Source organism: Armigeres subalbatus, chromosome 3 (genome assembly GCF_024139115.2).
Source record: "Armigeres subalbatus isolate Guangzhou_Male chromosome 3, GZ_Asu_2, whole genome shotgun sequence".
NCBI classification, from domain to species: Eukaryota; Metazoa; Arthropoda; class Insecta; order Diptera; family Culicidae; genus Armigeres; species Armigeres subalbatus.
The window spans coordinates 128,528,052-128,555,115 of record NC_085141.1 but is presented as its reverse complement, the minus strand read 5'-3'; the positions used below and the strand labels follow the sequence as shown (position 1 = coordinate 128,555,115).

At 43.4% G+C, this 27,064-nt stretch overlaps 1 protein-coding gene across 2 annotated transcripts in view; it reads left to right on the top strand.

Annotated features, from left to right (window-relative positions):
• The window catches only part of LOC134225390 (myb-like protein Q), a 237,970-nt gene extending 213,120 nt beyond the window's left edge, over positions 1-24,850 (top strand). For both annotated transcript variants that reach the window (XM_062705424.1, XM_062705423.1), the window contains exons 2-5: positions 5,419-5,568; positions 5,745-5,933; positions 6,555-6,902; positions 20,553-24,850. In XM_062705424.1, the coding sequence (XP_062561408.1) occupies positions 5,419-5,568; positions 5,745-5,933; positions 6,555-6,902; positions 20,553-23,086 (3,221 nt within the window). In that variant the 3' untranslated portion in view covers positions 23,087-24,850. The remainder of the gene's footprint in view (positions 1-5,418; positions 5,569-5,744; positions 5,934-6,554; positions 6,903-20,552) is intronic.
• Positions 24,851-27,064: the final 2,214 nt, after the last annotated feature.

Below are 27,064 nucleotides of genomic sequence, written 5' to 3'. Positions count from 1 at the left end.
GAATCATTCAAAAAAAATCCCGGAAGTTCTTAGAAAAAAATTCAGGAAATTATTTGAAAAATTCTCCTTAAATTCTACGGAAAACTCGCTGGGAATTTTAAGAAAATGTTTTCGAGAAACTTTTCGGAAAATTCTCAGGATATTCTCGAAAAAAAATCTTACACAATTCTTTGGAAAATTCTCAGAAAACTGTTCCGAAAATTCTTTGAAAAATTCTCAGAAAATTTACGGAAACTCTCAAAACAACTCTTCGGCTAATTCTTCGAAAAATGTCTTGGAAATTCTTCAGAAAGTCCTTATGAATTTTATTTGTAAAATTCTTAGAACTTTTTTTCTGGGAAATTCTTTATAAAATATTCGTGAAATTCTTCGGAAAAACTTCAGGAAATTCGTTTTTTTTTTTGAGAAATTGTTCAGAAAATTCTTGTCAAATTCTTCGGAAATTCGCTGGAAATTCTTTGGATTTTTTGGGAATTAATTTACAAAATACTCGTGAAATTATTTGGAAAGTTCTCGGGGAAATCCTTCGGAAAATTCTCAAAAAAAAGTTTGGATTTTTTTCTGGGAAACTGTTTACATCATTCTCAGGAAATTATGTCGGAAATTCTCAGGAATTTTTTTTGGAAATTTTTTCAGAAAATTCTTCGGAATTTGGTGTAGAATCCTTCGAAAAAATCCCAGAAAGTTCTTAGAAAATTTTTCAGGAAATTATTTGAGAAGTTCTCGCAAAATTCTGCGCAAAGTTCGCTGGGAATTTAACGGAAATGTTTTCGAGAAACTTTTCCGAAAATTGTCAGGATATTGTCAAAAAAAATCTTGTACAATTCTTCGGAAAGTTATCAGAAAACTGTTCGAAAAATTCTGTGGAAATTCTTTGAAAAAATTTCAGAAAATTTACGCACATTCCCAAATAAGTTCTTTCGAAAATTCTCCTCAGTTTCCTTGGAATATTTTTGAGTTTCCTTTCGAGATCCTTCAAATAATTCTTGAAAAATTATTCGAAAAATATTCAGGAAATTCGGTGGGAAATTCTCAGGAAATTTTTCGAAAAATTCTCAAAAAGCCTTTCGGATTTTTTTTGGAAATTCTTCAGAAAATTCGTGTAAAAGTCTTCGGTATTTTGTTTCGAAATTCTTTGCAAAATTCGCAGGAAGTTTTTCGGAAAAAATTCGAAAGAAATTCTCCAAAAAATTCTAAGAAAAATGTTTGGAAAATTTTCGAAAAATTCTGGGGAAATTTTTCTCCGGAAATTGTGTCGGAGTTCCTGCAAGAATTCATTGGGAAAACGAATTGAAATCACTCAGAAAATTCTCAGGAAATTTCAGAGCAAAAACTTCAAAGTTTGGAATATTTTTCGGAAAATTGTTCGGAAGTTGTTCGAAAAAATTTCTGGAAATCCTTTGAAAAGCTTTTGGCAGAATCTTCGAAGAATTTTCGGAAAGATCTGAGGATTTTTTTTTTGTATTTTTTTCTGAAAGTGTGTCAGAGTTTCCTCAGGAATTCTTCGAGAAATTTTTAGACAGTGCTTCGGAAAGTTTTTGAGAATTTTTGGAAAATTTCCAGAAAACAGGCGAGATTTTTTTTAAATAAAAAAATATAAGAAAATTCTCCGGAAAATTTCGCAGGAAATCCTTCGGAGAAAACTCGTGGAAATTTTTTGGAAAATTCTTCGGAAAATTCTCAACAAACTGTTCGGATTTTTTGGAAAATTCTTTGAAAAATTCTCGGCGAATCTCTCGAAAAAACTTTGCGGGAAATTCTGAGGAAATTTTTCATTATTTCTTCGGAAAATTTGTCAAAGATTCCTTGGAAATTGTTCGTCAAATTCTTAGGAAATTTTCGGGAAAAACTTTTTTTCAGAAATTTTATTGTCAAGTTCTTCGGGAGATTCTCAAGAAATTGTTTGGGAAAATCTCAGGACATTCTTGGAAAAATTCTCGGGAAAACCTTCTATAAATTCTTCTATAATATTTTCCAAAAATTCTCAGAAAATTGTTCGAAAAACGCTATGGAATTTTTTTAAAGAATTCTTAGGAAAATCTTTGGGAAATTTTCGGGAAATTCGGAGAAATTTCTTAGAAGATTCTCGTGACATTTTCGGAAAACTATCGGGAAATTCTTTGGTAAATTCTCAAAATATTCTTTGATATTTTTTTCTGAAAATTGTCTGGAAAATTTTCGGAAAACTCTCGAAAAAATTTTTTTATCAAAATTTGTTGAAAATTCTCGGGAAATTCTTGGAAAATTATTAGGACTTTTTTTTGGGAAATTCTTCGAAAATTCTCGGCTAAATTTCGGAAAATTCTTTGATAAATTCTTTTGAAATTGTCAGGAAATTTTTCGGAAAACTTCAAGGAAATTCTAATGAGTTTGCTTGCGAAATTAAAAAAAAACTCTCGGGATGTGCTTTGCGAACTTACAGGAAAATTATTTACAGTTTTCTCTCATTTTTCTACGGAATTTCCTCATGAAGTGCTTCATATTTTCTTTGGTAATTTCCTCAAAATTTCTTTGAGAAAATTCGTTGGAAATTTTCAAAGTGCTCGCGTTTTCGGGGGCACACTACTCGATACGGGAGCAACGCACAACTGTCATTTTTGTTGATTTAGTTTTGCTGCGTCGCAGCATGCGTGAAAAAAATAAAAATGACAGTTGTGCGTTTGCTTCCGTATCGAGTGGTGTGCCCCCGAAAACACGAGCACTTTGAAAATTGGATTCCGTCAGGAGTGACCTTAAGAGTGTACTTGCCTGAGGTTCGACTGTGATGAGTAATTAAGGACCTTCCGTAAGTCTGAAGGCAAGTGTGCGTCCCGATGACCGAATGACAAAACTTCCGTTGGAAGCAGCTTTGCTGCGCATTGACTATGAACAGGAGGCTTCCTAGGAGATGAACTGAACGTATGGAGAGCGTACTTGCCAGAGGAAGGCTGTTGGAAGGCCCGTTCACCTGTCTCAAACACAGTGCTGGGATTGCTGACTGGAATGGCTCGATTGCGATGAGCGGATAAGGATTTTCAGATGAATGAAGCGCTGCTGCTTGTTGGCTAACATATTGGAGCTCCCCACTGCCAACATATTCCTCTAATTGTTAGGTCGAAAAATCTATTCATTGCCGGACCGATTTTAGTCGCATGGCGAAAATGGGACAGTCAATAATTCAAGAGGCGTTGGTAATGCCGTCTGATTTTCAAACTAAATTATTATCACTCTTAGTTTCAAGGGCCTCTGGCTTTGAAGTTGGCTTGCACAGAAATTGTCTGCAGATTAAATTCGTTTACAATTTGTTAGTTTTTTTTATTATATCTATTGATACAAAATATATTTTGTCAGATTACACAGCGGCAATCTTCCTCTGCAGTAGACCAGTTAAGCATTTCAGATACTAAATAAGCGAAGCACTTGCGGAAACTTTTCTCATTGAACAACTGCCGTAAACCGTGCGATTTATATTTGGTCATATTCGACATCTTTTCGATCACAAAGTATCCAATCAAGCACATATTTCCATCTCTGCTAATTACTCATACGACCCTCGATTTTCCATCCAGCAATATTCGCCACATCTAAAGTGCCATCTTAGCCCAGATCATAGCCTTCCAGAAATGGCCAATAAAGTTTATCTTCGACCACATCCATCTCTTCTCAGCCCACTTGATCGGTGGGGCTATGACGCGAAACCATCAATTCGTGTCGAAATTTATGAATATATCCTACAATTTATTGATTATGTTTAGGTCTCGGTCCCTGCGAAAAGTCCTGCGACACTGCTCCTCATCTCATCGATAGATTGCCGAGGTTAGACTGCATCGGTGGCATTGTCAGTGCGTGTGGCAAAGTGGCCGAAATTACCATATTAATTGTTTCGATCCTTCCGAATCGGTCGTAAAAATCGAATCCCTTCGGTTGGCAGTGAAACTAATGTGCGAGCCCTTCCTTCCTTCCACCCGCCCACCGAAAGAACGAGATCCTGGCCCATCGAGATACACATCTTTTATTCCGGGAGCAAATAGGTCACTCTGCACTGCACAGTGGCGTGGATTCGGAATTTCGGAACTTCTTGAACCGAATTCAATATCCATTTTCACAAACTTATCAATTTATCATAGATAACATAAATAACTTTATAGTAGAAGTAAAAACAAAAAAATAATTGTAGAGCAAAAAGTAATAGATCAAAAAGTTAAAAAATTAGTTTCAAAATCATTTTTGCGAATCTTCTAACACAATGAACAACTCCAACCGAACAGACATTATTGCCAGCAAAGCACCACCGTATTATAACTTCTGGTACTTGTCCGGGTTTCGGTAGATTGATCTCGACCCTCATACCCCAAGCCCCGCCGCCTTCCCATTCCTCCCCGCCTAATTTACGACGGTGGCAATGGGTGAAGATGCCACCCCCCTGCTTCTTTAATGACTCTCCACTGAGTGGCGGCGGCGGCGGCAAAGGAGACTTTTCTGGCGCTGGCAGTGATTTTTATTTCAATTTTATTTCCGCTACTTTCGCTACTACTGCTGCTGCTGGCTTCTTCCTTTTGTGGCACCGTACCCGCATCGCATTGTTTCCCGACTTCCCCACTCCCTTGGACCAGAACTTTCCAAGAAACATTAATTACACATCTTCCAATAGATATAGTGTTATCCTGTCCCCTCCGTACGCGCCGCTTCCCGGCCACTGACTGCCTGTGCTCTTGAAGGGAGATAAAATCGAACTTATTTGTCCTTCGGAGACTGAACAAGGATAAAACTACTCCGGTCGTCCGGGGGTAAATGAGTTGGGTTTGCTGTGGTCCGCTTCGGTCCGGATCGTCGGAATGGGACAGAATTTATTATATTAATTCCTAAAAACGAAAATAGCGCAATTTATAACTCTCGATATAAATAAGTTTGGTGAGAAAGTGTTTTTCACACAAACTTTTATGGTGCTCCTGCTCTTGCCACAGTTCTTGGTTATCATCCATTTGACCGGAGGACCACCCTCCCGCCCTCTCCAATGCGTCGTTACGACCGAAGTCCTTCTATTGTGTGTCCTGCGAAAGTGTCAAGCGGAATTCCTTCCAGTTTCTGACACTAACGGCCAATGGTTATTATTCTTGTAGATCGTAAAAATAAAAGCTGGAACTCGACTTCCAGCGTGGACACAATCCGTCGGAAAAGAATTCCGAGCTCGCGCCCATTCTATTAAATTAAACGGGAGGGCTCGCAAGAAAGCAGCTTCCGAGGCGGAACTCCTTCCCTCCCTCCAGCACCACGATAGGCCACCATCATCGCATCACTTTCCAAAGACTTTGTTGTAGCGGGAAGCCGCCACTGCATGGAAACCAGTGGAAGAAATCTAATTAAATTCATTAAATTAGCTGTGATGAGATAATAATTTTTAATTCTTGTACCCTTCTTCTTTTCGTTTCCCCCTTTCAGATTCAGACACCGGAGAATCTGAAGGCACTCAAGATATCCTAACATGCGGGTCCTGTCAGAAAACGTTCGCTCTCTCCGACATTGTGCGATTCATCCAGCACAAAGTGCTGCAGTGCAACAAGGAAAACTACGGCCAGTGCTACTCGCAAGGTATGTGCTCCATGCTACGGCGTGGAATGTCTCGTCAACCATCTACCGGCACCGGAATTGACATGTGTTTCCGCACGCGCGCGCGGGCCGGATTTCCGTGAAAACATTTTTATTAACTTCCCGGATCGTAATGTTTTTCTATTTGTTTGGCATTCCATCTTTCTGCCCCAATGCAGCCACCGCCGGTGACAGGGACTCGGACGACGGACGGCCTCTAACGTTGGCCAATTCGCGGCGGCCCTCGATCTCCGCTCCTATCTCGGCGCGGAAAGCCAGCGGGTCCCGAGTGCACACGCCACCGCCCACCAGCCCGGCCGAGCTGCTGCGGGACGGTGCCTCCAGCACGCCGAAACGGCTCAATGAAGGTAATTACGAAATTAGAATTGTAATCAATTTGAGGATAGAATTAGCATTCTTGAAGTCGTATTGTATTGGATTTCGCAAAATTTATTTAAAACGATTCGATCAAAGACTAAAAAATCAAAAATTTATCCATTGCAATGTGCGGGGCTCTTAACACTCATTCAAAGGCCTTTTCATGTGACGCTGGCGAGACTGAACTTGTCTACAACCGCTGAACAGGCCGTACTTCCCACGGAAAGACTGTCTATTGACGGCAGAATCATCTGATTTTAACATCTCGTGAAAAAGCCTATTCGTCCACGTGATAAACGGTCAAAAGGTCTTTTCACGAGACGTTCAAAATCATTTGATTTTACCGTCAATTGACAGTTGTTCTATGAAAGTGACAGCTTCGAGGTCGATTTGTTCAGCGGTTGTAGACCTTGTTGACAAATTCAGTCTCGCCAGCGTCACATGAAAAAGCCTATTGGACCGAATCGCATAATGGCATAAATGGCCGATACCATTTTCTACATTCGTTTGTCATTCGCGCAGATGATTCGCTGATTCTAAAATCCATTTAATTGAAAACATACGAATTCCAATTAACATTACCCAACCCTTCCACTTTTCCTCCGATGCAGAATCCGAGAACGCTTCCGCCTCCCGCTGCCCGTCGAGTTCAAGCCCACTGGGCAGCAGCGCCAGTAGTGGCGACGCCGAAGATACCGATGACCAGCAAAACAAACCGCTCTCCGATGAGGCTACGGATCCGGCGGCCACCGCCTCCACCTCCATTGCAATCAAACAGGAACAACCCGAAGCGGACCCGATGGTCCAGGATCGGGAGCGGGACTGCGGCAGTAGCGGTGCTCTACCGGCGACGACGTCGGACGAGCCCGCTCCGAAAAAGCCCCGCACCACCTCGACGGCTACCACCACGGAGCTGGCGGACGCCGAATCCAACACAACCGGCAGCAACAGCAACGGCGGTAAGTGTGCACTCTTTCAAATAGCAATCATTCCGGTCATCATCGCCCCTTTCTTGGCTGTATCATCCGCTTCGCCTGGTCGGACTGCGTTGGCTGATGTCCAGCTGGAACGATTAAAAAGTGTGTTTACATGTTTTGACCAGTCGGTGTGGCATTTCCTCCGGGCCCCTCACGTACACAGCGTGTGTGTTGCGAAACTGAAAGGGTTGAGTGAATGGTTTTTTTTTTGCATACATGACGATGTCCACTCGGATGTCAATTGTGCGAGATTAGCTGGGCAGAATGGATAGAAATATCAATTACTCGTAATTAATTATTCATGCCATATGAAGTGAATCACTTCGAAAGTCCCTCGATGTCCACCTGCATTAGACGCATCGACCTACATTAGTTTGTCGTCCATGAATTATGTAACGCAGCGTTACACTTTGCACTTAATTTGGTTCAGTGGCCTTCAATTCCTATCAGAGTCAATGTCATCGTACTACATTCGGGTCTGATTTCAATGTACGATTTATAAAGCAGTGCGTTAAAAAAATACAAATTTAAATTATATTTTGAGCTTCTTCCTAGCACCAGAAAAATATCTACACTTGAAAAAATGTAAATTGTAGTAGAAAACAGGGAAATGCCGTTTGGCCGACAAGTGGCTTTCGAAAGCCACTTGACCGATAGTTGTTTGGCCGAATGTCATTTAGCCTAACAATCAATTAGGTCGAAACCCATCTGGCTGAAAGTCATTTGACGGGAAATGTCATTCGCCGAAACGGGCATACAGGCCGAAAATGTCGGTTTTCCGAACGAGCCATTTGCAAAACGGTGAAATGATAATCTTCTAATTACTCATTTTTCGCTTCTTGTTTTTGATTCCTCACTTTTTACAGTGCGAATTGAAAATTGAGTGAGTCTTGTGAGTAAGTAAGTCTTACTTCTCATTACCCACTTCTCTCTTACTTCTCACTTTTCAATTATCATCAAACACTTAGCATTTTTCACATTCACTATTGTTCGGCCAAACGGCATTTTTGGCAATATGACCCGTACAACAAGCGACACATTTTTGTCCGTATGTCAAATTTCGGTCAAATGACATTTTAGGCCTTATAACCGTTCCGGCCAAACCTGCAGCTCGGTCAATTGCTGTTCGTGATGCTCACCCAGGTAACATTCGACCAAATGGCTTTCGGCTGAGTGATTTTCGGCTAAACAACCCTTCCCCGTCGAAAACATAGCAAACTCTTTTGACATAAATGCTAATCCTTTGTCCACTATGGTACGATCTCAATTTCGTCCACCACATCCCACCAGATTGCGACGAAAAACGAAAAAAAAACCTAATGAATAGATTAAATCCATAACACGCATTGTATTGTGCTTTACACACTTAATCGACAGTTTTATTCTCGGTAAAATAAATTGACGAACATGATCAGTAAAGCTTATTTTAACTGATATCTCGTTAATAAATATGACGTTTGCACAAGTTACTGAAAATCGGCAGTCAAGTTTGCCATAGTGATCGGTAGTTCGTAATTTCACCGAGTTTCGGCAAACCCATCTGTCAAACGCATTACCTCTAGCGTGTTCTATCGCTGTGAAGAAACACAAAGTAATTGAAAAATAAAAACTTCATCTGTGCATTTTTTGGTAAGCATTCAATCTTATTCAAATCTGTTGAAAATTCCCACTATATTTTACGTTGACTTCAACATTAAAAGTAATGAAACATATACGTATTTAATTCCAGCTCCAGCTGTATTTCACAGCGAAAATTTTCTACAAACACACCAAGATAGGTATACGCTTTTCCCGCGCGAAGAAGCCAACATAAACATGTTGCACATCGTTGGAGAAACTAGGAACCTATATAGAAAAAGAACTATTTGGGCAGCATTCCGGTTCCAGCCAGAACGTTTACAGCAGAGTTAGCTAATTAATCCATTCATTCAGTTTGAATGTGAATAGACGGCTGCCAGAGCGCATATGAATCTCAAGCACTTCGTTTTGCATTCAATAAGCTATTTGTATAACACCAGAAATACGACCTGCAATAAATCCCACGTTAATATTATTGATGCGTTTGATTTTTGTTTTGGTTCATCTGAAAATGAACAAAAATAATTATTTACTAAATTTCGGCAAAGAACATTACCGATCAGTTCGGCAGCACATTACCGAACGGAACGGCAAATTTTGACAGCTGGGTGATGTTGAACATTTAACGACCGATCGGCAATTTGAACTTTCACCGAGATTTTTACCGAGATATCAGCTGTTGGATTCTCGGCAATTTATTTTGCCGGCCTCGGCGAAAAAAATTAAGTGTGTAAGAGCCTTTCAATTCCCGCCGGTGACTTAATGCTCTCGCGCCTGAATGCCAACCACACCGTCCCAACTGGCCGTCCACGTTTAACCCCTTCACAGATGTCCATCAATCTGACCTGTGTGCTGCAGTTTTTGGGTTGCATTCATCGCTTTGTTCCCTTGACAACCGGCACATTCTGAGTGCTGGCTCTCCCCCATTGCGCAAATTGGTGTTAATACCCTCTTCATCCATGCAGCAGCGGCAACCTGGAACGTTATTGGGAATAAACAACCGAGCGAAAGTAAGAGCAAAAAAAAAAAACCGCCAGAGTTTATAAATAATATTCGGCGATTTGGAAAATCCACCGTGTCCTCCCGGTCAGGGTCCATTGTGTCGTCGCCGTCGTAGAACCCGTGTGTGTATGTCATTCCATGTGATGACTGCAGCGACATTCGAACGAAAAATAACGGAGGGGGATAGGAAACCAACGATTATGACGTCTTCTCCCGTTGTGCCGTTGTCCGTCCCGAAAAAAAAAATGCCCTGCAAAGACACCTTTTGTTGCACTGCTCACTCGGTTCCATATAGAGCAGTCATAGACAAACGGACAACGGATCTGGATGTTTTGTGTATGAAAAGTAACGAATCTTTGGCGATTCCAATCTGTAGCTTTCAAAACTAACTATTCGAAACGACTTGTAAAGCTCTCATTATCGTAATTCGTAGATGTTTGATCCAATTGTCTGTGGCGGCCGAATCTGTTTGTCCGGGTGACCGGATTCTCCAGTCCCGCATTGTTACCGAGTGGCTATTCAAATCGTCACGATTCATGGAGATCTGGACACGAAGCCTAACCGGCCACGTTGACTGCTGTCCGTCGTCGTCGTCGCCAGTTTAAGAAGTGGGTGACTTCGAGTTGAAGTCGTCCCATCGTCGTCGTCCAGCCGGCAGTGTGATGGTATGAATATTTGTGAATAAGCTTAACCTGGCCAGCTCCGCAGCATCATCGTTTATGCAAATGCAGGACACACATAGCACTGCGCAACATAATGGCCCGGCACGGTTGGATGCTGTTGTGGCGTTGTACGGCGAAAGGCGGAAGCACATTTCCCGTTTCCGCCAGTGACGAGGAACGGAATTATCCAGTGTGACCGGGGGATGAGTGACCCTTTCCGCATTCCTCTTGGCCATGTATGTATGCGGCCTTTACGACGTCCGATATTTGCTGCGAATTTGTTTTAAATGTGTCGACTTGAAGATTTTTATGACTGGGAATGTCGGGTTACCACCCGCAGGAACCGGCGACGGCAACAGCGACATCAACAAAAAGGGTTATGCCAAGAGTTGGGCTTGGACGGTGCAATATGAAAGCGCCACCGCCACTGTGTATGAGAATGGGCTAATCAGACGGGTTTTATTGCCGTTTTATTTCTTCGGAAACTATCTCATTCTGTGGTCACGAGAAGAGTTTTCCACTTTCCCTTCGGGCGACGACCACCGCAGCAGCAGCAGCAGCAGCCATCCAGTGCAAAGTTAGCGGCAGCCGTTCCGGACGTTATGGGTTTTCCGTTGGCTGCAGTTCAAACCATATGTTTCGTGTGGTCGAGTAGGTTCGGTGTTTTTCTTTTTTCTTGTTTTTCGACACCCGGCCAAGATATATGAGGGAAAATTTTCTCGCTAGACAATGCAGGGGACACAGATTCGGAACAGATTTGTAGTCGTGATAATTTGTAACAATGAATTTGAAGAAAACAGCTTTATTGCGTTTTGGGAAAGTCCATCAATTAGCCTCAACTCAGTACTAAAACGCACAGATTCGACGATTGAAGATTTTTCTACGTGTAGCAAATGGTGAATAACGAACTGTCAAATACTTCTCACCTCAAACTGCCCAGTGGTTGCCTCGCAAGCAACAAAAGTGACTGCTAAATCATCTGTTTGCACACGATTCTTTGGCTTCGGTCACTATCGTCGTTGTTTCACACAGTGCAAACGAAGCGAACTGCAACTCCCGGATGCACCCGCAGAGAATTTGGTATGTACCGTACGGGATGACGACGGGAAGCAAACGATACTTTATTTCCTGTCTCGACCAATACTTTTTGTCACCGCTGCCGGAGCATAACCGGCCAGAGTCGCGCGGGGATGCTGGCCCACTCTCATCTCGTTCCGTACCCGGACGGGAGCGCACACACTCCACAATTGCTTTTATGTGAAATTCCATTCCTGCAAATAATAGATTTTCCTTCTGCGACAGAACGAGCTTCTTATCCCCTTCCGGCCGGGAAAGCGTGGAGACGGACAACCGGTTCACGTATGGATTGCAGCGGCAGCTTGGCCCGACGTGGGATGAGGAAACTCGTTCAATCCTTTTTCGTTTCGCCGGGAAGTTTGCGAAGTCACATGGCACGCGGGAGGCGACGACGGCGGCGGCCGGTGTAGTGGCACCAAACCGCACTCCTAGTGAGGTTATTATCTCGCTCCGGCTTATCAGACAAAGGGGTTGGCCGTGCACCGAAAGGAAACGGAAAGTAGGACGAGGTGAATTAAAATGTCAATATTGGATGTGTCTCCAAGAGCGCGCGTCCACTGGGAATGGCTCGGCTTCGGCTGTTTTGCGTGACGTCATACGTCATAACCAAAGGACGAAGTTGTCGTGCACAACTGTTCATGACATTTGTGGACTTTCCTCCAGTCATTGGCAAGCCGGGGATAATCCTTTCTTTGCTGCTCGGTTGGTGTTCGACGGTCCTCTCTATCGAACTCCAGCAAACCAGCAAGATATTGTTTCTGATTGACACAGGCGAAACAGCGCGAGTGTAATTGATATTGTCTTATATATTGCGTCCTCTCCTCTGGTGCGGCTCGGTGTGCCGATAGTGGCATTGGAAAGGATTAGACTCCCGACTGCAGTCGAACCAATCAAAATATCATCTTACAGGCGCTGCTGCTGCTGAGGAGGCTTCAAACCCCCACTTTCCCTATGACATTTGAATATTATTAACCCCTTTTCGATTCAAATGTGACATACACAAACATGGGTTAGCCGGGAGGCAGCAGCATCTGCTCTCGAACGCTTTCCCGGCCGATGAATGCACCAGCTGATATCCAACTGATTATCCGGGCTCATTCAGCGACGGTGAAGAAAAAAAAAGCTGAAACCTTTTTCCTTTGTTCCTGCCCTGTGAGCTTGATTCGGCTACCGTGAAAGTGAAAACAGCGCCCCGTGTGTGGCACCCGTCATCGCCCGCGATCCGAAATAAATTTCGATTTTATTAGAACTCAAAAAACAATCCCTTGCCGGCTGTTAACCTTGTACCGCCTCGCGTTCGTACAAACAGATGAGAAACTGGCTGCCGAATCCTTTTTCAACGCCACTAAACGTGGAATTCGGTTGCGGGGAGACAAAAAACTTTAACTTCACGTGCATGTGAACGTAAACAAAGCCAACGGCAGCGCTGGAAGTAAGGCAGGAAGGCACATCGGGCGGCTGTTGATGGGCCGCCTCGTAGTAGGCCGACTAACCTACAAAAGCGTTGTACCACGCACGCTTTGACAGCTTGCTCGTACCGTCATCGGAGTACAAACATTCCCACCTCTGTTGCCGCTCTGACGGAAAAGTTCCGCGGGATCATCGTCGATGCGTGTGCCGCCGGTTGGGCCGCCAGACCCGGCGGATGCGTTGTTTTTGCCTCTTTCGATTTATTATTCATTCATAAGCGCCGTAGATTGTAGACGTGTACAACAGCCTACTGCCGGTGCTGGTGCGGCTGGAAAGGTGAACCACGTGAAGCAGAGAGAACATCGCGATGGTAACGAGCGGTTAACAAGAAGAACGCGTAAATGCGCGGATGATGATGCCAACCGAAGGACGATGAAAAGGAAACGCTGTTGAGTTGTTGGGAAAGGGGTAACGCGGTACAGCTCCGATGTGCTTATGTTAATTATCGAAAGATTTTTTTTGTGTTGGACTCGAATTAAAAGGATTTTACTCGATGGCGATGCAGGGAGGAACCGAGAGAGGAAGTGTGATTGTCCCGTGCCACACACGCACCTTTCCTGTGCCGAAGCTCGGACACACACAGGTACAAGATGCGTCACTTAGTATTCCACTCTCAAAGGGCATAAATTTGGTCCCATCGTTGTCATAAGAGATGTCCGAGTCGGTTAAAATTCATCCCTTTTTGTCACCAGAAGTTGCTCTCGGATGGTTCTTGGAAAGAATTGTTGTTTATTCACCGGCGGACCCTTCCGGTTCGGATGCCTAAGCCCTGATAATAGGCCACCACACGCACCGTAATAAAAATCGACGACGACGATGACATCATGATGGTATAGTGCGGTCATATTTCCTTAGCCGACCCGGGCTGCTTCGATTACGACGACGACGACAACGATGGCTAAGACGGGTTCCATCGGATTAGGGCGGTGCGTTGGCCATCCTCAGCAAACAAAGAAGGCCAAGCGGTTGCTCTCCAGTGCGCACAAAAGGATGCAAATTTGAATAGGACTAATTCTTGCCCGGTCGTATTACTTCTTTGGGTCTAGGCTTGAATGGGTTGTACGTGACCATACCCGGATTCCGACCGTTGACCACCGCCGTTGCTTGAAAGTTTCGTTTTGCTTTGGATTGTGTGGGAAGATACGGTTTTGAGCGACCATCAATCATTCTTTAATTTTATTCGTTGAATTTATGTTTCCTAAGTTGGTGGAGACACATTTTTTAGTCACGCCATTATTGGCTGATTAACGATAGTTGAGTTATCAGCCTTGAACTAAGCTTTGATCAGGGATTCTATAAAAGAAGAACGATGGATTCCGCAAAACTAATACGCAGAAAAAGTTGATGTCACACTTGACACCTATTTGTAGATCTAAAAATCAATCTGTTTCAAGCAAACTGAACAATGGACCTTAATACAGCATCGTCTTTATTATTATCCGATCCCAACGATTTCGTTCTCCCACGCACGAACTTTTCCCTGCGGGTCCCGAAATGACCAAGCACTAATCGAAACAACAGCCTACTCCGTTTTGTTGTTCGCATTCGGCTGTCAAACATCGTCATCCACGGTTACGCCCCGGGGTCTGAACTTCGTTCGTGCAATCGGGCAGCAAACTGACCCATCGGATCGTTATAAATTTTGTCCGCATCCCTTTCGCTGCGCGGAAACCGAAACCCACCGGACAATAGGGAAGGAGTAGAAAATCGATGATCCTTTTATCACCAAATGATGGCCGGTTCACAATACCGAGAAGTGGCCCTACAGATGAGGACACAAGAAAAAGGATCACAATCAGATCGTTATCGCGCCTTGAGTTCGTGGGTTTGATTTATTGATTCCGAATGTTCGGAAAGTCCTGCTGGGACGATCAAGTATTGGTAGTTTGAAATCATCCTTCGACTTGATTCAAATAAATTGATTTTTTTCTCAATGTTTATCAAATTCGATTATCCTTGGATTCCGTATTCACCAATAAAAAAACTGGTTTGAAAGTGACTTGCCTCGTGCGCAACACACGATCCGCTCGGAAACACTTTCCCTTGCGCTGCCGTAGGGGTAATTTACATAAAGGTAACCCCCGTTTTTAATGGTCGTAATAATAATTTTCCGAGCAGCACATGCCACAGATCACCTTGTGGAAAAAGGGATAACAAACAAAGACAGGATGCGCGCAGCACATGCTCGTCCTTTTTTTTCGAACTCCCGATTCTCGGTCTTGTACGGTATGACCTTTCGGGGGAACTGCTCACTGAGCTACGAACGAACGAGAAAAAAAATCTTATCGTTTTTTATTGATCATCAACTGCCGCGTGAGGTCATGGCGAAGAACGTCCCGACGACAGCCGTGCGCAGATGATCGAAAGGGTGACATTTTTTCCAGCATATATCACCCGACGGAATGCGAGGGACGGAGCTGTGTTTGCTTTTCTTACCAGGGTTGGGGTCTCGAGAAAGGCTTTGTCGTTTCCTGGTAGCTGATGTTCCGAAAACATCGTAAATAGATCGTATACACAATTCACAACCGAGGTAGTGAGAGGTAGATCGTTCCAAATAATTTAACTTATTGCATCGGTGCTCCGCTGTTTATGATTTTTCACGTCGCTGATTTTTGTAAAAAATTCCACGTTGTATCAAATTTGTAGTTCGTAGAATTCTGAAATAAATCCATAGAGTTTCCTTAAAAGTTCCGAAGATGTCGTTTGGCAGAAAGCCATTTGTGTACACCCAGGTTTTTTTTACGCGGTTGGAATTCATTAATTTCTCGGTTAACCTTAACTTTTACAGCTTTTTAAATACCACCTGAATTTTCTTTAATTTTTTGTGAATTTTTTGGTGTGGTTAACTCATTGCTTCATTGACGCTGAAGGTCTTAAACGACCAAAACCAAACCGTGTAAAAAAAAAACCTGGGTGTATTATAATTGATTTAGCAAACAGAATTTGAATCGTTTTTAGCAGAGTATCCCTCGTAAGAACAATATTGTTGAAATCGCTGTTGGGTAAAAGCATGGTGACTAATCTTACCAAGACAGTCCATTAGTCATTTCGTCGTAGGCCACAAATCCAGCAGTTGTTTCACCGAATATGTCAATTGCCTGATTAGGCCGAAGCTCATCTGACCATTAGTTATTTGGCGTAAAATGTAATTTGGCTGTCCGAACAGTTCATTTAGCCGAAAAAGTCGTTTGACCGAATATGTCATTTGGCCGAAAATGCCGTTTATTCGATATGGCCATTTGGCAGAAAGATCAAATTTGATCGAAAAGAAACATACGGCCGAAAATCTCGGACGGCCAAACTGGTCTTTTTGTCAGATCGTTTGCCAGATAGATCATTTTCATCCGAATAGCCTTTTCTGTCAAACGACCATTTCGACCAAACCGCATTTTCCGCCAAATGACCTGTTTGGACAAACAATGTTTTCGACCAAACGACCATTTCAGCCGAATGACCTATTAGGGAAAACAACTATTTCGGCCATATGTCGCTTCCGACCAAATGACATTTTCGGCCAAACCACTTAGAACCTTATCAAAGTTTCGACCAAACGTTCAATTCGGCCTAATAGAATTCGGTTAGATGACTTTTGGCTTGACGTGGTATTAGGCCATGTGGCATTCCAATATATTTTATTTATAATTCAAATATAAATGGATATTTTGAGGAAACTAAATTCCTGAAGTTCGTTGGTTTTTTCGATGATATTAAAAAGACACCCTCGTTCATGTCGTTCAGCCGAACTGCTCTTTTCTTAAATTATGGTTTTGATTTGAATTTAAAAAATAATTCAAAGCGTAAAAAATGGTTTCTTTTGGAAAATTGACCTGAAATAAGTTGAAGAATCAATTGGACGAATCAAATTATTGATTGGAAATGTAAATTTGAGAGAGCGAGAAAAATCAGGGAAGAGTCGTTTGGCCGAAACCCATCTGACCGAAAGTCATTTGGTCGAACGGGTCATCCGGTCGAATAGGTCATTTGATCGAAAAGTTTATTTGGGCGAACAGAGCATTTGGTCAGGTCAATTGAAAATTGAAAAATGAGATGTGAAAAGTGAGACATCTCACTTCTCACTACTTATTTCCCACTATTCACTTTCCACTTCCACAGTGAGAAGTTAGAAATGAAAAGTGAGAAGTGAGTAGCGACACGTCTCACTACTCACTTCTCACTCTTCATTTCTCACTTCTTACTGTAAGAAGACGTCTCACTTCTCACTTCCCACTTTTCACAATGAGATGTGAGAAATGACGAGTGAGGTGTAAGTAGTGACACGTCTCACTAGTCACTTCTTACTGCTCATCTCTTGCTTCTCACTGTGAAAAGTGAGTAGTGCGAAGTGAGATATTGGACGTCTCACTTCTCACTTTTCACAGTGAGAAGTATTATATGAGGAGTGAGAAGTGAGATGACTCACTTCTCACCCCTCATTTCTCACTTATCACTTCTCACTGCGTAAAGTAAGAAGGAAGACGCCTCTCTTCGCACTCATCACTTCTAACTTCTTATTTTTAACTTTTCATAGCAAGAAGTGAGATGTTAAATGACACATTCGGTCGAACGACCTAAACGGCGACCTAAACCTAAACGTCAAATGACTTTTTCGGCCAAATGACCTATTGGGCTATATGGCCTTTTCGCCAAATGACTTTTGGCCTGATCAAATGGCCGGTCAAATGATATTCGGCCGCACAATTTTCGGCCTAGTCGGTCAAACGGCCCTTCCCCGAAAAATCAATCCGATTTTCCAGTTTATCGACAAGTTTTACTATTTTTTTACGAAATTCACTTTTTATCGTTTTAGTTGAATTGATCTTCGATTTTCCAGCACCTCTGGAGGGTGCAATGCGAACTAAACAATATAGAAATTAATTTAAAATGCATTTTTGATGAATGAGACGGTGCACGATCTTGGCCGCGCGACTGCGGCTCGGCTCGGGCGCGCGCGCGTGGGCGAAATCACTTGCATAATAACAATATTGCCGTTTTCTCATTAATCTTGGCTGCATTCAGCAGCCAGCCTGCCCCGACGAGGCGATCTCTTACGTTTCGCAGCGCAGAGACTCGCCTCTTTTTCGCCGAGATTCCACTTGGGTGCTGGAGATCTTTCCGGTGTAATCTTTGCAATCGGAAAGCTGGCTGGCTGGCTGGCCGCCACTCCCTGGATGAATGCGAAAGATCACGTCGATATTGAAACATCATCGGCCGACGACGTCGCTGTTGAGCTGAGGATGGGTTGGTCCATTCCTGTCGCCCGATGACAGCTAGACGGGCGGCGATGGCATGGCGGTGTGTTCGGCAGGTTGCGACGAAGAGGCGAGAACAATGCCCACAGAAAATTACCGATCTGTCTGTTCTGAACTGTCACCCACCCTCGAGGGGTTTTATGAGAACGCTGTGCGTCTCGCGTCGTTGGGTAAGCGGTCAGTGGCGGCCGGCGGCTCCGGTCGCCGCTCATTGTAAACGGGCCACGTACGGGACCTGCCCTGCCGTAATTAGAGGTTAGACGCGGGCTGTGTTTACGTCTTACTCTTTGAGCCCACACGGTTGGACACACGTTCACGGTTCTTCTTTGGAGACACTATCATTATTTGAGCTCCGGGAGAATGCGGGTGTGAATCGTCGGGAACCGACGTGGTTCGCGCTTCGGTCCGTGTTTGCGGAAAATTATCATCCTCCTCAATTCTTGCAGTGCGCGCGTACGATGATTAATTGTCACATGCTTTATGCGTTCGCGAGTTGCGAGTTGCGCTGCGTAACGCCTACGCGTTACATTTGCAAAAGTAAAGGCGTTTCGATTGTGAAACTTCACCCAGCCGCACCGCTCCTGGCATAAATTTAATTATGATATCCAAGCGATCAGCAGTAGGAGTGTCCCGTCGCAAGCCCATTATTTCCACACGGGTCATTATCTGTGGGCCGTGGAAAATTAAGTGAAAATTTTTCAATTTCCTTCTGGCGAATTAAAACCAACAGAAGCCTCCACCGGCTGTGCAGTGTCCTGCACAGTCCGGGATGGCCTATACGGTTTGAAAAAGTGCCCCTCCGATACAAACCATAATCTATTCACCACATGTTTCAATCCTGCGTAAAACGTGCTCGGAATAAAATCCATATCCCGTAACTCTACTGAAAAGTTTTCCTCCTTTCGTGTTGCTTTCGGCTTGTCCTCCTTCCGTCAGCTTTTATTGGCCTTGTCAGGACAATAAAATAAATGTTTCGTTTTCCCGGCGTGCTTGCCCTCTATCGATAAATAGCCTGCCGGCTTTAAAAAAACTTCAATCTTTCCCATCTATCAGCACACATCGGATGTGATTACAACCATTGATCATCTTTAACCCTCCGGATGGCTCCGAGTTGGGTGCTGGACGTTGTTGCTCTCGATTCTGTCACTTTGTCTATTGACACCTCCATTATATCCGGTCGATTGGACACGCCACAACCGCTGCCACTGGAAAGCTATTAAATTTCCCTAAAGTGAACCGACTGCGGGACAGCCCAGTTTTATTTCCTTTTTTAATAAAAAGTCCGCAAATTTCCATATGCTGTGCTGCCCCGTGGAAAGTGGAAACGTCCGAGATGGTCTCGATGGAACATAAAAATCATAAATAGAGAATGGCAAAAGCATGCGTTCGTTCCTTCGGAACGATCTGCTCCTTCGCTATCGGACCGAGAGAGGACACCATCTGGCGCTTGTCTTTGGTGTGTCTCCTGCCCGGATCTCATATAAATATGCGGACATTTGTATTCCCCCCGTTTTCGTGGCAACCGCACCATCAATTGGAGGGAGCGCCATTCTGTGGCTGTGGCATTCTGATGCTTGCCTGCCTGCCTGGGCTGCATAAGTAGTGGCTACCGTAAAGAACTCACCAATCTCCAATCGGGGCCGCTTCCCATCATGGCCGGAAAGCTGTCCTTCTCATTTGTATTCAAATACGCAGATCGACACTTCTCCCCGGGTCGTTTACTTCGCGCCTAGGCCGTAGCCTTCCGTCCGGCGCTTGTCCATGATGGTCGTCTGCGTTGTTTGCGTTGTGCAGTTTAGAGACCACGTGTGGATTATGAGCACCGTTTTTTGGTGCCGTACTTTTCTCCGAGGAATAAAAACTGTATCTCACCTTTCTTCGGGAACGATGTACTCCCATTTGAGAATGATTTCCTTTTTATTGGCTCTGCAAAAAAAATCACATTGATTTCAAAATTAGTGAAGTGGATAAAAATTATTGATGCAATAAAGATTTCTTTGCTCATTTTGTTAGACCAGCGTGTGATTGATGACCAGACCTATGATAAATCGAAACAATTCGGCAGCATAAATATTTGTGAGTCGTCAGCGGTTTCCCTCGCTGGTGTGGAGTGAAAATATTTTTAATTAATTTTCTTCAAAGAGAAAAATCTGAAACCCGAATTGCACGTGATTAAACAGAGGGCATATTTATTCATAAATATTTCCCATTACCCCAGCTGTGTGCGCCGCTTCAGTGCATCAAAACTCGCGAACAAGTTGTGCCTCCCGCAACTTGCATATAAACAGGACATTGCGCGAAATTATGTAAATATTATTGGGTTGCCAATGCCTCTCACGTCTCTCCTGACCAGGCTCATGACCGGATCGCCAATTGTTGTCGCTCGTTTTCTGACCAAAGGGGATGGATCCGATCCGAGAGCACATTGCGGAATGCTCTGGATTCGGGCGATGATGCAGCTGCATTTTTCAACCGACCGGGTTGGAATCGGACGGGAATGTCCCTCTAGCATAAATATTTATATCGCTTTGATGCACCGTTTTTTATGCGTAATTCCTGAAATATTTTTTTCGTTTTTCTTTCTCTGATTTCAGAACCCAGCAACTATGTTTGCAGCACGTGCAAAACCAAATATCATTCGGCGTGGCGGCTGGTACAACATGTCCAGCACGCCCATCGAGTGAAGATCTACGAGGTGGTATCGCTCATCGATGATGAGGAGGAGGATGATGATGATGGGGAAGCAGATGGTGAGCATGAACCGACCGGGGTAGAAACAAGCCACGAACCGGAAGTTGTTAACGACGATGACACTCCGGCGACCAATGAACAGGAATCGCTGGCCCAAAGCGGCAAATCTCATTCCATGAATAATCTTAGCGGTAGCTCCAGCTGTTCCACCAACAACACCAGCGGAAATAGCTCTCGAGGTAGCGGAATTAATCTGCTCCAGAATCAGTTGCAACTTCCTCAACAGCAACAACACCAGCACCAACATCAGCAGCAGCAACAACAACAACAACCACCACGTGATTCGCAAAGTCTTCCACCGCCGGGTTTGAGACATCATCCGCTACTTCCACCGCCGGAGATGCACGCCAACCCATTTGGCTTGCTGCGCATGCCGATGAACCATCACCCGCACAGTCCGCTGTTTGGCCGCGGTCACCATGACTTTCGCATGGAACACCTCATGTCCGAGCAGTTTCGCAACCATGGTCTCAATCTTGCGGCGGCTGCAGTTGCAGCGGCCAACCAACTGAAAACCCACAATCAACAGTTCAACGCCGGCGGCAATCCGACAACAGAGCGGCCGCCCTCATCAGGGAGCATCTCTCTACCCGGTGGTACCCAAGGTTTGGTTCTCGAACCCCATATGGATTTTTACTCACAGCGCTTGCGGCAACTCGCGGGTACCACCAGCCCAGGGACTAATCAAAACACCTCCAACTCTCCAAGTCCCCGCAAGCAGCACTCCCCTTCCTTCGCCAGCCCCTCACCCTCCCAACTTCCACCTACCCCGCTGACAAACAATTCCCGACCCCAAAGTCTAACCCCGCCCGAAAAGCACACCGAACTGAGCGGACTCGAGTCCGGCACAATCACCAACACCCCTCGGTCGGCGTCCACCCCTCCGAACAAGCAAAGCCAAATCACCGACGCAATCCACTCGTGCGAGTTCTGCGGCAAAAAGTTTCGCTTTCAAAGCAACCTGCTCGTGCATCGCCGAACGCACACCGAAGAACTCCCCTTCAAGTGCACCAGCTGCGAATATTCCTGCTTGGATGTGATGAAGCTAAAACAGCACATGAAGACGCACGGAATCCCCAGCGAGGACGGCATCAGTAATCCGGAAAGCTTGGACTCCGATTTGGACGATTCGGATAACGAGCTGATGGATGCGGAGGACATCGACGACGATGACAATGATGACGACCGAGACGGAGAGCTGGGCGAAGAAGCCGAAGACCTCAGCATGAGCAGCACCCAGAGCCACGCCAAGAAGGATGGCCAGGTGCACATGCAATCCTCTCTGGTTGGAGAGTTGATGGACAAATTCGGCCTGTCCAACATTGCTCAGTACTCTGAAGCCTACAAACAAGCCCTACAGGAGTCGGGAAACGCGTTGAAGCTGCAGCTGACCAGTAAAGATCGAGATAACAACAACAGCGCCATGGCCATCCCCGGATTGGCCGAGAAGTTGAACGGACTTCCGGCGGCGTTGCGGATCAAAGAGGAACTAGCGAAGAACATGCTGCAGCACCACAACCCCCAACTTCCACAAGTTCCTCTGTTCAACCCTTTCGAAAACCCCTTCGAAGCATCCAAGCGAATGAAGCTCGAAGGCAGCGATAGCTGGTGGAACATCCCTGGTCTGCACCGGAACGAATCCCTGTTCGAGAACATGAAACCAGGCCGTGATCGTGGCTCCGGAAGCCTCATGCATTCGATGATGAAAAAAGAGCACAAATCTCGCAACGACACTTGCGAGTACTGCGGTAAGGTGTTCAAAAACTGCTCGAATCTGACGGTTCACCGACGCAGTCACACCGGTGAGAAGCCTTACAAGTGTGAACTATGTTCCTACGCATGTGCGCAGAGTTCCAAGCTCACTCGGCACATGAAAACTCACGGCCGACTAGGGAAAGACGTCTACCGGTGTCGGTTCTGTGAGATGCCGTTCAGCGTTCCTTCAACGCTGGAAAAGCACATGCGAAAGTGTGTCGTCAACCAGGGTAAACTGCAGCAACAGCAGCAACAACGCGAACTCCAACACCTGCAACACCAACAGCAGCTGCACCACCAGCAACAGCTGGCCGCGCAGCAGCAGCTAGCCGCCCAACAGATGGCAGCAGCTGCGGCGGCGCAACAACAGCAGGCCGCCGCCGTTGCAGCTGCCGCCCAACAGCACCAACACCGCGAGCACATGCAGCAACAGCTTCAACAGCAGCAACCTCAAGGTCCCATGATCCCGGTCTCACCCAGCCATGCGCCCTCCGGTATCCTGCTACCGCCACTGCCCGTCCCGCCCATGGGTTCCCTGGCGGAGCACCAGGAACGGACAACCACACCCTCCAACAGCAATCCCGCCACTCCGATCATCAAGGAAGAAGCGGCAACCGCATGACTCTACCCCCCGTGGAGTGGTTATGAGCTACCCCCGAATCGGATGATGTCCAGAATCTACTAAGCTAATACAGGGAAACCCGGACGGAACGTACGAGATCGTCGGCGAGTGCGCCCTCGATCCCCTAAGCTGTGTCCGTTTTTTCCGCGCGTGCCCTCCGGCAGGGACAGGGTTCTTATACCATTTTAGAGAACAGAGTACATAGTTTTACGTCGAAAATAGAGGCATTAATACCAAAGTTTAAAACAAGAGCGAGAAGACAGAATTATTAGAAAAATGATCTTTATTTCTCCATTTTTATGTAAATATTAGCCGTATAAGTGAAAAGAATGGCATTTAATTTTAGTTTATAATATATATAGAAATGATAAATTATTCCCCTTTATACGAAGAGACAACATGTACATTCTACCCTTGATTTGGTTAAGGCACAAATAAATGCAACCCTAAAAAAAGTGATTGAAAATTTTGCGAGAAAGAAAAACGGATAATCGATTTTGATTATCCATATTGTTGACGAATGAAATGAACGGTCATGTTTTTGTTGATAGTTTTATCATTTTCCTTGTAGAAGTTTTATTTCCATATCCAGATTCTTCTCTCTTTGTGTAAGATAATTGTTTAGGCTAATTGAATTCACCAAAACATGCGAAAAAAAGAAAGAAAAAGAAGTCGCTTTTACTTGTTCTTTCTCATCTCGTTCATTATTTTTCCTTATTTCTGTTGAGGATAGGAGTCGTATTTTGCTAGTTTCTCACGTTTCGAAAAGTTATGTTTCATCCGTTCCCCGTTTGTATATATTAGTGATGATGTTCCGAGTCTTTGTAACATATTCCAGCTGGCAGTCGAAGTTCTTTTTCCCTGTGCTAGGTTATTACGTTAAGACTGATCTATTTTCTCTGCGTTTTTAGAATAATTTTATTGGCCTATTTATTGGATCGTTTAGTTCCAATTCTTAGACGCATTTTTTAGACACTTTCCCTCCGAAATAGGAAAAGTGTTTAGAAAATCGTTCAAGGATCAAATCAAAGACATAAAATCAATTCCAATCGGAAATTGCTAGAGCACAATTGATAACAGTTTCAATAGTTTGACATTCCCGAACAACTTCTTTTAACAAGAAAGACAAACATTGTGAAGTAGAAACTCGGAATGTAGAAAACACAAATCTGGAGAAAATGTAGTCACGACAAACAGTTGATTTTAACTTCTAAGGCGGCGAAAAAGCATGAAAATCACACGAAGATTCCTATTAAACATTATGAATTTATGTAAATGTACAAATCGAACCTAAGTATAAACAATATACGATGGGAAAATCAAGTAATGCAACAAAGAAAAAAAAAATGAAAATAGTAATTTATTTAAAACAGAGAAAAACAAAACCAGATCATCAAACAATAAGACGACCCCATTAGTGAAAGACAAACGATGAGAATCGGAAATCTAAAACCATCGTTGCACAACATTACAGGCATTATGCAATGTTCTCAACCAACACAAACAAAATAGACAAACCACTCACACTCTCACAAACATACACACGATGAAGCATCTTACATATTATACAGAAACAAAACTAAACTCCATACAAACAAAAAAATATTTAATCGAAATGAAAAATCCCATTATTGTATTTAATGCAAGAATAGCGAAATAACGAGAAGAAAAAAGATCAGAAAAACTACAAAAATCCTATATTGTATAACGATAATAAAAACGTACTTAAAAGAAGTAAATAAAATATAAATGTTTACAAAAAAACTCTGGTTGCAGTGATCAATCATTTTGATGACATTTCTCTAATAAAATACTTTTACGTTCTACGCCTCGAATGACCCGAAATTTTTGGTTTCAACAATTCTCACTTCATTCGAAACGTCTCACCTCATGCGAGATGTAGAATAAGCACACTCTCCATCGTTTTTTGTCCTCGCTTCCCTTTTATGCGATTCACCCTAGATGTACATACCCTCATATCAAATATTCAACAAGGGGTCGCCCAAAAGCTTCTATCGCGGCTTTCCGTTTTTCATCTGCGCATGATAAGTTCGCTCCGTTCGACAATCACGAGGTAAGTCAGGTAAGATCGGCGAAAGGTGTGCAATATTTAAAAGCTTTCAGTCACACGTGCGCACCTGGATAAGTGCTGTCGGTTGCCTATGTTTCGGGCGGAAGTTGCGCAGAATACCTTGCGCTAGCCGCCGCTTGGTGGTGAGGTGTCGTTGTTGCTAGGTGACTTGATTGAAGTTACCTCTAAATAATATTCGTATACATTCTATGATGGGAAATAGGGATCACAAATAGGGGTGCAAGGAGCTAGAAACGTTGCCTACGTGATTCACTACTTTATATTAGGGGTCGTACACTTATTACGTAAGATTTTTTTTTGGATTTTTCGTTCGATTATGGGCACACCTACGTATATTTTCACAGATAACAGATGCTGTCATTCTGACAACCGGTAATAGTATTGTAAGATGCTGCTATTGTAACATAATGCTATTGTAACATGATGTTTTGTGCTCAATATCAAACCGGATGGAGATCTCTACTTTGAACTAGGGACAAATGATTTTTTTACAAAAAAAAACAACATGAAAGTTTTTTTAAAGTGTCATAAATTGAAGTGATTTAATTCAAAAAGTGAGTTCCAATGCATATTTATACAGTAAATTTAATCTATTTTGAGGCTCAATGACGATTGCCATTAAAATTTTAGCGTGAATTTTTTTTCTTCATTTTCCAAATTAGCTGCGAAATTCGGTTGCGGGCACCTTTATTGGTTCGGTTATGGGCACCCTTATTTTATTGACAAATCATTCAATATCGTTTCAGTTGTCCCCTAAGTTATTTCGAATGACGGTTTATTGCAGTTTTGATAATTATTTAGACATAATTGATTGAAATAATGAGTTTAATTCATGCACCCAAAATCTTTTTTACACGGTTGTTATTCTTCAATTTGCCAGTCAACCTGATTTTTCACAGCTTTTTAAATACCACCTGAATTTTCTTTGATTTTTTGTGAATTTTTTCATGGGGTTAACTCATAGTTTCATCAACGCTAAAGTTCGTAATCAACTAAAACCCACCCGTGTAAAAAAAGAACCGGGTGTATTGTTGTTTTTGGGTATGTCTAGTTATTATATCCACACTTTTTGGAACAAATCGTTGTCTGATTTGCTCATAACAAGTTGCATTCGATGGGGTATCCTGTCCCATTGTTTCCTATTGAAAATTGGTCAAATCGGACTATGGGATCAAAATTTATGGCCAAAATATTAATTTTTGTTATGAACGAGAAAGGCACTATTACCGCTAGGGTGATTAATAAGGATTTTTTTTTACTGTGAGGTATATCAATGAAACGTAAATCAATGAAAAATCGGAACCCATTTACCCAAAGCGCTTTTTAGACTTTTTTATGTGATTTTTCCAATATCCTCCCTAATGCACCGATGCCTCCATCATCACTGCTAGGTAGTTTGATCTGATTTTTACAGTGCGTCCTGGCTATTAGAATGAATAAATTATTCCTTTTCTTTGAATCTGGGTAATTTCTATTCAAGTTTCTTTCTTTTTAACTGAGTTTTTAAGGGTGCCCACAACCGAACCACAAAATTGATATGTCCAAAAATGTCAAATTTTCAAAATTGTAAATATTTTTTTTTCGAACCGATGAAATTTTTTTTTAATTTTTTTGCTAGTAGTAAGGTTATTAGTATAGCTTTCCATTGGTATACAAATGTCGACATAAGATCAACTAGGGCCGAAGTTATGGATCAAAGACAAAAGGGTGCCCAGTGCACTGCCCACCACCTAACCCTCCCCACATATATGAAAGTTCAAAACAACTCGAACCATTTCGGGCACAAAAATTCTCCTTGACATCCTTCTAGAAGCTCCCCTGGGAACTTCTTAATTCCTCCGGAAAGTTATCCACAAATTCCTCTGAAAATCGTTTGAAATTCCTTC